The sequence below is a fragment of the Trichechus manatus genome, unplaced genomic scaffold (genome assembly GCF_000243295.1).
Source record: "Trichechus manatus latirostris isolate Lorelei unplaced genomic scaffold, TriManLat1.0 scaffold00002, whole genome shotgun sequence".
Lineage (NCBI taxonomy): Eukaryota > Metazoa > Chordata > Mammalia > Sirenia > Trichechidae > Trichechus > Trichechus manatus.
This window is the reverse complement of record NW_004443938.1, coordinates 21855463-21866891: the sequence shown is the minus strand read 5'-3', so window position 1 is coordinate 21866891 and position 11429 is coordinate 21855463. Positions and strand designations below refer to the sequence as shown.

Sequence of the window (11429 nt, the reverse complement as noted above, 5' to 3'; positions counted from 1 at the left end):
TTATCAGGAGGGACCAGTCCCTGGAGAAGGACATCATGCTTGGTAAAGTAGAGGGTCAGGAAAAGAGAGGAAGACCTTCAATGAGATGGACTGACACAGTGGCTGCAACGATGGGCTCAAGAACAGCAACAATTGTGATGATGGTGCAGGGCCAGGCAGTGTTTCGTTCAGTTGTACACAGAGTCGCTATGAGTCGGAGCTGATAGCACCTAGCGCCAACAATCTTTATGGAAGCAGACTGCCATATCTTTCTCCTGCGGAGCTGCTAGGGGGTTCGAGCAGCCGACCTTTTGGTTCGCAGCAGAGCGCTTTAACTACTGTGCCACCAGGGCTTTCAGGTATAGCTTATGTAAATCAGAATTGGATTTGTAAAAGTCTTTATTTAATCAGATGGACTCTTTTCTAAATTTCAAAATATCTTACATGCTTCCCAAGGAAAATCTTTCTACAATAAATAATAAAAACAAAGGTTTAGGATTTGCAGAATCTGGAGCGAAACCTTTCTACAATAAATAATAGAGACAAAGGTTTGGGATTTGCAGAATTTGGGTGTTTAGTCATTTTCTTAGCACAATTAAAAACAGAAGAGGTTGTAAATTTCCAGAACCCGATATATGTATAAATTATAAGTGGAACATGTCCTTACCCCAAGCTATTTAAATCAGATTTATTACAGATACATCCCATTTATGAGGTAGTCAGATTCCTCAGATGTTATGGGACGAGCTTTTTTAAGTTTCTGTTTCACCAGTCGTAGTCGGCAGGCAACCATGAGAAGCAGCAAAGCCGTGATAGCCAGGCCCAGGGCCAGGGGTAGCACCGCCCCTGTAAAAAGGTAGCAATGAAAAAGCTAGGTCAGTGATTAACAAGAACAGCTGCCATTTACTGTAAGCCCTGTGCATGCACTGTATAATCCAAACAACTCTATTAAGTAGGAACTAGTATTTTGAAGATAAACTGAGATGCAAAGAGGTTAAATAATTTGCCTAAAACTATGTAGCTTTTGAGTTGCAGGCTAGGTCTCAAACTCAGACCTCTTTAATACCAAATTCTATAGCAGGTTCCTACAAAATTTGTATACCATCAACGGGTACAAATGTTGCAGTCAGATCACCCCTATATCCATCTGTAATACGTAAAGAAAAAGAAGACATTCTGACTGTATGAAATGTTTTCATTATCGCCACTGATTACACTTGTGGATTCACACATGGTCATTCTCTCTTCAAATCGCTATGGATCAACTCCTGGTTTCTTGTTCTGTTTAAGCCTTAAGAAAGTTATTTCCTTTTTAAACCAGGGAACCTACTCTTAGCCAGTAGGACCATTGCTGAAAACTAACTTCAATATATCTTCTGGTGTGATTTTGACCAGAATTATTTAAGGAAAAAATCTCTTTAGTTCTCCCACATAAGGGTTTTCCAGTGGGGCTGGTCCTAAATGCCCAGACCAGAAGTGGCCTTTAGAGGCTTACACAAGTCTGCAAGAGACAGGGTGTGCCTTGCTTATTAAGTTCAGCAGGCTCTATTCTTAGTCTGGTCTACTCTGCAGTCAGGCCAGCTTTGGAGATGCGATGCTGGAACTATTTTTAGCTGCATGGGTCTTGCCAGCTGGTGGAACTAGAGGAGCGAAAACCTCCATTGGGTAAGCTGATTCCATAACAACATTTTCTTTCAAGTATTCGTTCACTCTGCATTAATTAAGAGCTTTCCTTGTGTCAGGTACTGAGCTAAGTGCTGGTAAAGATAATAAGCTGATGGTAAATAGTGTCAGCACTGTTGTAAGTGCTTTATATCTTAACTCATTTAGTTCTCACAACCGTTATCAGTTGGTCCTATTACTGTCCCCATTTTACAAATGAGGGAACTGAGGCATTAAGAATTAACTAACTTGCCTAAGATTATATGGCAAGTGGGAGAGCTGGGTTTTGAACCCAGACAGGGCAGCTGTAGAGCCCGTGGTCTTGTACTACGGCATACTGCTTCTCAGATAGGTAAATGAGACAGTGTTTGAATGACCTCAAGTCTGGCTAGATAGACATTTAAATGAAAAAGTGCAATAAAGCATTATAGCTACTATGGTAGAATTGTACATGAAGTACAGATGTAAAAAGGAATAGTCCCATCTATCTGGTCCATAGGATTTTTGCTTGAGTGATTTAATGTATTATGGAGCTTGTTTATGGTGGTTGGGGGAGAAAAGTTCATTTTTGGGCATTTGCAAGTTGCGATGCCTACAGGCAATCCAGGTGGAATCTTCCATTAGACTCCTGGATTACCTGGGCCTAAACGTATGGGTGGGCGTGGGGGGAAGTATTGGTGGTTCAGTGGTAGAATTCTTGCCTTCCAAGCAGGAGACTTGGGTTCAATTCCCAGGCAATGCACCTCATGCACAGCCACCACTCATCTGTCAGTGGAGGCTTGTGTGTTGCTATGATGCTGAACAGGTCTCAGTGGAGCTTCCTGACTAAGATAGACTAGGAAGAAAGGCCTGACGATCTACTTGTGAAAATCAGCCAATGAAAATTCTATGGATCACAACGGTCCAATCTGGTGCAGGACTGGGTAGCATTTTGTTCTATTGTGCACGAGGTCACCATGAGTCTAGGGTGAATTGACAGCAGCTAACAACAACGACAAAACACACCTATAATCTAGGCCCACTTTCCATTTGCCAAATCAGACACAAGTTCTCTGAACTACCAAATTTGATTCCTGTTAAATGCTATGATAACAAGGAAAATGAAATCTCCCCCAAAAGTACTTGCTAAAGTTCTAAAAATTATTCTTCACTTTTCAATATTTAGTTGGCATAGTTTCTTCAATGTTTTTAGTTTGGGTAATTTGAAAATTTAAAAATTCCAAACCCTTCTAAAACACACCATGATATTTTTCTCAGTAACCACTTAAGGGGATGAATGATGTATTCTGTTCATATGACTGGGAATGACACTCAAAATATGTAACAACTAGACTGGGCATCGGCCATTAGAACTGAGAATCTCTGGATACATCTGGGCATGGGGGAGGAACAGGCCTGGTTTCCCTCTGCATGTTGATGGGGGAGGGGACACTTGTATTCAAATATCTTTGGTCAAGGTAAGTCCAGTAGGCCAGAGGACTGGGGGGCATCCAGGTGCTTGACATCTGGATTATTCTTAGAAAATACACGGCTACCTCTTGTTTTAAAATTTTAATATTGTCCAGGTGTTACAAAGGAACATTCTAGGGTAAAAAGAAAGTTTTCTCAATGTTTAGATCTAAAACTTGAGAGTCATATTGTGTTCTCCTAGATTTTCTTGTACTAACTAGGTCGTGGGAATTAGAATTAAAATTTGCCTTTATACTGGCCTATGTCCTTTATAGTGTTATCTTTATTTAGTTAAAAAAACAACAAAAATTATGGAATTAATGGTCTTCTTCTTCTGCTTACTAAATATTCCTTCTCCCTCCTCTGCCTGTCCTCCATTCCCACGGGCTTCTGTCTTCGTCACTAGGGCACTTGGAGAGAACTAGGTACTCTAAGACCTTTGCTCTTATCGCATCCTAAATAACTCATGATATATGGCCATCAATTATTTACTGAGTTCAGGCCATGATCCAAGCAGTGTGCTAAATGGTCCCAGGCACTCTCCCTAACAACTCTAAGGCAGACATAGTTACTATCCTCATCTTACCAATGAGGAAATTGAGATGTAGAGAGATAAAATAGCCTACCTAGGGTCATGGAGCTTAGTAGTGGAGTAAGGACTTGAACCTTGACATCTGATTCTATAGCCTGTGTTCTTAACCACAGAAAATTACAGCTGGAAGGGACCACAGTGATTATCTGGTCCAATCAACTTATAAAGAGGAAACTGAGGTTTCTAGTTCAAGAGCCCAAAGATGCAGCATGACCTAGGGGATGAGAAGACGGTCCTGGCCCACAGATCATTGCTCTTGTCATGAACTCCTGCGGCTTCATCAAATATCCTCAAAGACTAGACGGCCCATGCTCCTGCAGATTTCCATACTCTGCAATGAGTTTCCAAGGTATGTTTTACCTGTTTCTGGGGGTGGGTGTTCCCCTCCTCTTCCATCACTCTTTGACTCAAAAATAAAAGTTTCCTCTTTTTTGTTGTTCCCTGAAGAACTACCATCTGCAGAAAAGAAACAGAGCATACACTGAAAGTGCATCAGGAACTTCAGGGAACACACAGAAAAGTACAGCCTTATTTATCTCTTTAAAGATGAACTATCAAGAAGGCCTGCAGTCTTTATTTCTCTAATAAGCATAGGCCTTATATTTGAGTCCCTGGGTGGTGCAAATGGTTAACTTGTTTGGCTGCTTGGAGGTCTGAGTCTACTGAGAGGTGCCTCTGAAGAAAGGCCTGGTGATCTACTTTTGAAAAATCAGCCATTGAAAACCCTATGAGCACAGTTCTACTCTGACACGTACGTGTGGGGTCACCATAAGTAGGAGCTGACTCAAGGGCAACGGGTTTTCATATTTGATACTAAAACACTAGATAACTATCACGATCAATTTAATATAGCAGATTATGTGACTAGTACAAAACCACTGGATGGAGAAAGAGGAGTGAGCAAACTGCTAGAACTACCACCACCCCTGGAGAAGGAAGGAAAGACCTTAGGCTAGAAAAGTCAAGGTTAGCCTCTGGGCTTCATGCCATAAAGAGTGTAGAGTAAACAGCGAAGAGAGGGTTTTTATTTTAAAAAGGAACTGTCAGCATCCCCCATGTCTGCGGCACGCATCCTGCCGTTTCACTTTCTCAGCACACCCCTGCCTGGGCTACCAGTAGCTTCATTTCTTTGGCTAGGCTCAGGGAGGTCTAGTGCTTGCCCAGCTTCACTCAAGAAGGAAGTGGGTCATAGGGCTGGGACTTGAATTCTAGTGTGTCTAACTGCTTGTTGGTGGAGATAAGCACTCATCTCTGATCTGATGTTATGCTGTTAAATGTCTAACCAATGTATTCAGTAATAATATAATATTTAGAGCAAGTATTAGGAAAGATAAAATCTTAGGATTTTCCCCCAGGTTCTGATGAGTCATTACTGTGCCATTCTGTCATTTCCCATCTAGTAATTCACAACTTTTGTGTGTTTATTGAGGAGGCCTGGTGGCACAGGGGTTAAGGGCTGGGCTGCTAACTCAAAGGTTGTCGGTTGGAGTTTCAAACCCACCAGCTGTCCGGGGGGAGAAAGATGTGGCAGTCTGCTTCTGCAGAGAGTATAGCCTTGGTGTCTGGGGTCTTAAAAGCTTGCAGGAGGCCATTTAAGATGCATCAATTGGTCCCAACCCACTAGGAGCAAAGGAGAATGAAGAACACCAAAGACACAAGGAAAATATTAGCCCAAGAGACAAAAGGGCCACATAAACCAGAGACTCTATCAGCCTGAGACCAGAAGAACTAGATGGTGCCCGACTACCATCAATGACTGCCCTAACAGGCAACACAACAGAGAGTCCCTGACGGAGCAAGAGAAAGTACAGAGCAGAACTCAAATTCACGTAAAAAGACCAGACTTAATGGTCTGACTGAGACTGGAGGAACCCCCAAAGCCATGGCCCCCAGATTCTCTGTTAACCCAGAACTAAAACTACTCCCAAAGCCCACTCTTCAAAGAATAGACTGGACTATAAAACATAAAATAATACTCGTGAAGAGTGTGCTTCCTAGTTCAATCAGATACACGAGACCAGATAGGCGGCTCCTGTCCGGAGGCAGGATGAGAAGGCAGTCAGGGACAAGAAATGGTTGAATGGACACAAGAAAACCTGGGGTGGAAAGGAGGAGTGTGCTGTTACATCATAGGGATTGCAACTAATGTCACATAACAGTGTGTGTATAAATTTTTGTATGAGAAATTAACTTGAACTGTAAACTTCTACTAAAGCACAATAAAAATAAATAAATAAATTAAACCATTAAAAAAAAAAAGATTACAACCTTGGAAACCCTATAGTGCAGTTCTATTCTGTTTTGTAGGGTTGCTACCAACTTGACAGCGATGGCTGGGTGTGTTTATTTACTGACCAAAAGCTAGTTGCCATTGAGTTGACTCTAACTCAGGTTGACCCCGTGTGTGTGTGTCAATGTGTGTCAGAGTAGAATTGTGCTCCATAGGGTTTTCATTGGCTTATTTTTCAGAAGTAGATTGCCAGGTGCCGCTGGGTGGACTTGAACCCCTAACCTTGTGGTCAGTGGCAGAGTGTTGGCGAAGTATTAACCAGTTGGTCCACCCAGGGACTCAGTACACTGACAATATAGTAATTAATGGGTTGCTTACTTATTAATTATGCAGTTACTCTAATACTGTGTGATTTCAAGTGGGATTCTGGGTAATATAATGCTTAATGGTAATGAATTCGAAATTGTTTGCTGACATGAGGAATTATATTGAGAAACAAAAAAATTTTTAAAGCTTCTTTGCACATAGAGTGAAAAAATGTTTATAATACTTGCAATTGCAATAAGATTATTTAAAGTTAGTATGTGAAATTTTTTGGTAATTTCTACTGAACAACATACGTGAATTTACCAAGTGTCACAAAGTCAACTGGACAATACAAAATGTAAAGGTATTAATGCTCTGCTAAAGCCAGAAAGCAGTTATATGAATTATCGTTGCAGTCACGTGTTAATGCCATTGAACAGAAGGGATTACAAATACTTTTATCTCACTAAACCAGTTGCCACCAAGTTGATTCTGACTCATGGTAGCTCTAAGTGTTTCAGAGTAGAACTATGCTCCACAGGGTTTTCAACTGCTGTCCTCTTTTGGAAGTGGATCACCAGATCTTTCTTCCAAGGCGCCTCTGGGTGATTTGAACTGCCAACCTTTCAGTTAGCAGCTGAGTGCTTAACCCTTTGCACCATCTAGGGACTCCATTTCATTAAGGTGTCTTTAACACTCCCTTTCCCTCACTCCGTACCATGAAAACCATTTCTGCCACGCCCTCTGAACTATCTCCTGGCCGTGTTCCTCTTCCCCATCCTCTTGGCCACGGCCGTGGGTCTTCATCTCCTTTGGATCGAGCTCCACAAGAGCCTCCTCCAGCCTTTCTCTTTCAGACATTCCTGACCACGAAGTGTGGCTATAAGGGGTACTCGTTCACACTTACTCAGCTTATCGGTACAGGGAGGTTAGCCCATGCTTGCTTCTCTTGGCCAAGACCACAGCCGGCTCCCACATTCTACTGTGCCTAGTCATGTTACTCTCCAAACATGCCGGCTATATATAGCCAATAACTCTGGCTCTCCTTCATGAACACCAAGCTCGCACAGAATGACAGAGATGAGTGAGGCACAAGCAATTTCTAGCAGGCTAGAGTATCTACCTTCTGCCTGTCAGGTCCTTGTACTGTGGTGGCTTGCGTGTTGCTGGAAGCTATGTCACCGGTATTTCAAATACCAGCAGGGTCATCCACGGTGGGCAGGTTTCTGCAGGGCTTCCAAACTAAGACAGACTAGGAAGAAAGGTCTAGAAATCTCCTTTTGAAAATTAGCCAGTGAAAAGCTTACCGATTACAACAGAATGTTGTCCAATAAAGACACGTCAACAGGAAAGACCAATTGCTAGGAAAGAATATCACATCTGGCAGAGAGCCAATGAAAATGCGGGACCCCCTCAGTGAGACGGACTGACACACTAGCCACAACAGTGAACTCAAACATACCAGTGGCCGTGAAGATGGTGCAGGAACGGGCAACATTTCGTTCCGTTCTACATAAGGCTGTCATGAATCAACGTTGACTTGGTGATGACTAACAATAATAGACTATCAAGACTTTTCAAATTGATTTCTGTTACTGTCCACCTCACTGTAGTGGTGGAAGCCTCTCTTCCATCCAGAACAGTGAGGGGAGACAAAAGGAAGAAGAGGAGCCAGGGGCTGTGGTGAAAGAAGGCAGTGACCACAGTGGAAGCGACGGACAACAGGCAACCAGGCCAAGCTGTCACTGCGCCGGGCTGACAGTGCACGGCTGCCCAGCCAGGGGGAGGAGGACGGTCAGCTGGAGCTGCAGGGACCGGTGTCCCAGGAGAAGGATGGGGACAGGGAATACTGAACCTAAATGATGAGACTGTGGTAGCACTGGGGCTACCAAGAACTTGAACTCTTGTTTGCACAGCAAGAGATTTTCTAGCACAGTGATTTCAATGCCTTTGGATTTGTTGGACCAATAACATTTCAAAATAATTCTGGGGCCAATTTAGGATTGCCAATTTTAAATTTTGCCCAAAAAAAAAAAAAAAGAAAACCCACACCAAACCGTTGTCGTCAATTCTGACTCATAGCAACCCTACAGGGCAGAATAGAACTGCCCCATAGGGTTTCCGAGGAGCAGATGGTGGATTTGAACTGCTGACATTTGGTTAGCAGCCATAGCTCACTGTAGCTCTTGCCAAGAAGACATTAAAATAAATGACCATTTATTACAACCATCACTTTCACTTGATTATAAAGTAAGGGTATGTTTAACCCCCAAATGAGAAAGGAGTTAATTACATAGAAAGGACAGTTCTTTAAATTGGGTGGTGGGGGGGCAAGTTGACTTCAAGCTGACTCTGACTCATGGCGATCCCATATGTGTCAGAGTAGAACTGTGCTCCCTCAGGTTTTCAATGGCTAATTTTTTTGGAAGCAGATCGCCAGGCCTTTCTTCTGAGGCACCTCTGGCTGGACTCGAACTTCCAACACTTTCGGTTAGCACCACCCAGGGACCACAATACATGTCACAGGGCTGCTATGAAGTCCAAAGGCGTGCACAGTGACGGGCACTCAGGGAGTACTCAATGCAGAAAAATTATTATTTTTTTAAATCAGGGTATATTTCACCGAACCCTTCAGATTTGCAGAACTCAGCCAGGACGGTGGTCACAAAGCATCTCTCCAGACACCTGGATTTCCTCATATTGTGCCTGAGCCCCAGCAAGGCAGATCTGGAGATTTTATTATGTATGTTTCTCATTTACGTAGCTACGCTACAAGAATTGTAAGTTAACACCCGCATAGAAAGTACTGCTTGATACAGAGAAAAAATGAAGAACACGTATCTTGCTTATTGTATTACTTTTTTTTTTTTTACTGCTTGTAGACATATCAGAGTGCAATTTTTGAGCCAATTTAAGATTCTGAACCTATTTTCAGGGAAGTGGTACTGACTGCATATTTAACAAATGCTTTCCATATGCAAATCTCATGGTGTGGCTCTCCATATTAAAAGGCTGAGAATTTTTCAATCACATTTTGGAGGTTCATTGTAAGCCTTGTTTAGGTTATTTTTTCGTACACTCTCAGCTTCTGTGAATGCGCCTGAACGATCCAGAAAACATGACTGTTATAGAGTTAACAAAGCCTGATTTTCCCAAATGCCAGATGCCCATGGATCTCCAAAAGGAACACAGTGTCTGTGCTGTGGAGATCAAAATCACTGATACGCTCAACTCTGTCTACCCAGCAGCTGAGCACACAAAATGAGCAGGGCTTGACAATGGGCTACAAATGAAACTGCTGTTGTTGTTGTTTGTGTGCCATCTCATAGCAACCCCGTGTGAGAAAGCAAAACTTCCCCCTAGGGTTTTCTTTGCTGTAATCTTTACAGGAACAGATCGCCAGGCCTTTCTCTCATGGAGCCACTGGGTGGGTTCAAACCACCAACCTTTCGGTTAGCAGCCCAGTTCTTCACTGTTGCGCCACGTGGAGTCACTGTGAGTCAAAAATTGCCTAACTGGCACCTAACAACAACAACATGAAACTACTAAATTACCCAAAAACCACTGCTTGAGCACTTCCCTTCCTTCCCCCGCATCTGACTGCCAGGCTAGCCTGCAAAGAAACCTCTCTGCGTCTCCTTTTACCTCCCTCTCCAATAGGGAGTTTGGAAGTGGAAGATCACATGGCTGGCAATTCATGTCCTACTTTAAAAAAAAAAAAAAAATCAGCCAGGAATAAAAACAAAATGCTAAAATCTACCAACCCCTACCTGTTTTCAGAGGGTTAACTTTGTCTTTCACCCAATGGCAAAGGCATAAAATTACTATATTCACGACCTCCCCACTCTGTCTTTTATCAGTTAAGATGAAGGATTGCTCATCTTAATTCCTAACAGGAACGCAGTACCAGGACTGCTGCACTGTTTCTACTTTTTATTTAAATTAACTGTCTTGTAGACTTACGGCTCTCTTAACTGTGTTTCCTAGTGAATATCATTGAATTTGAACATTCTAGTAGAAATTTATGTAGTGCTGACATTTACTGAGAGATACTTTACATAAAATATCTCATGCAATCCTTACAGCAACGCCATGTAAAGATATTATCATCCTCATCTTACAGATAAGGAAATGAAGTTCAGAGACATTAAATAGTTGAAGTTAGTAACTGGGGTGCTGGAATTAGAACCCAGTCTGATCCAGAGCATGAGCTTTTCTATTGAACCATACTGCTCTCAAAGTCACAGCTAGCTATTTATAAGTTTTCTACTCCAAGAATTTATAGGTGATTCCATATTTATTTAGTCATATCTAGGCAACTTAATGTGGGGGGCAGTGGTGGTTCATGCATGGTGTCTTCCATGCAGGAGACCGGAGTTCTACTCCCGGTAATGCATCTCAAGTGCAGCTACCACCCGTCTGTCAGTGCAGACTTGTATGTTGCTATGATGCTGAACAGGTTTCAGCAGAGCTTCCAGATTAAGACAAATGAGGAAGAAAGGCCTGGCAATCTACTTCTAAAAAGCAGCCAATGAAACACCTGTGGATCACAACAGTTTGATCTGCAACTGCTGATGGAGATGGCATAGGACCAGGCAGCGTCTTCTTTCATGGTGCATATGGGGTTGCCACGAGTTGGGGGCCTGCTCATTGGCTGCCAACCCAACCACAACACTCCTATCTAGGTAGAAGTATCAAATTTAAATGTTTCCTTAGGGAAGGTCTGGGACAAAGCGCTATTAAGGATGTGGTAGAGAAATAGATTACTTGTAGTTGAAAAGGGGACTGACCTGTGGAAGTGTGTTCATTAAAAAAACTATACAAGTTCATTCTAAAGCTTCAGTTGCTGACTTTAAAGACAATTTAAAGGTTTTTTTTTTTTTTTTTTATCCACCATCATTCCCTTTAGTGCCAACCCCCAGGGGTGAGGAAGACACTGATGTAGGAAGTGAGAGAGTGTTAGCCAGAGACGAGCATGCACAGAAGACCAAGAAGGCACATTTGCCATGGACGCTACCATCACCCAGGGACCTTGCCCTGCCCTCTTGGTATCTGAATGAGAATTTCTATTTTCTACATTTCAGGAAGGAATTCACTGCAGTTTTCCTGACTGCTACATTCACTTTTCCTGGACTTCAGCCTACAGAATGCCATGGAAAAGTGCTTCCCTTCCACACATCCCATCATTGCCTCAAACCGGAGCAAACAACA

The 11429-nt window shown here is 42.6% G+C and overlaps 1 protein-coding gene across 1 annotated transcript in view; it reads right to left on the bottom strand.

Annotated features, from left to right (window-relative positions):
• Positions 1–597: 597 nt before the first annotated feature.
• LRP11 (LDL receptor related protein 11) overlaps positions 598–11429 on the bottom strand; it is a gene marked incomplete at its 5' end in the record, with an annotated part of 50814 nt that continues 39982 nt past the window's right edge. Inside the window, 2 exons of the mRNA XM_004368964.2 lie at positions 598–825; positions 4043–4138. Coding sequence (XP_004369021.1) covers positions 671–825; positions 4043–4138 — 251 coding nt within the window. The remainder of the gene's footprint in view (positions 826–4042; positions 4139–11429) is intronic.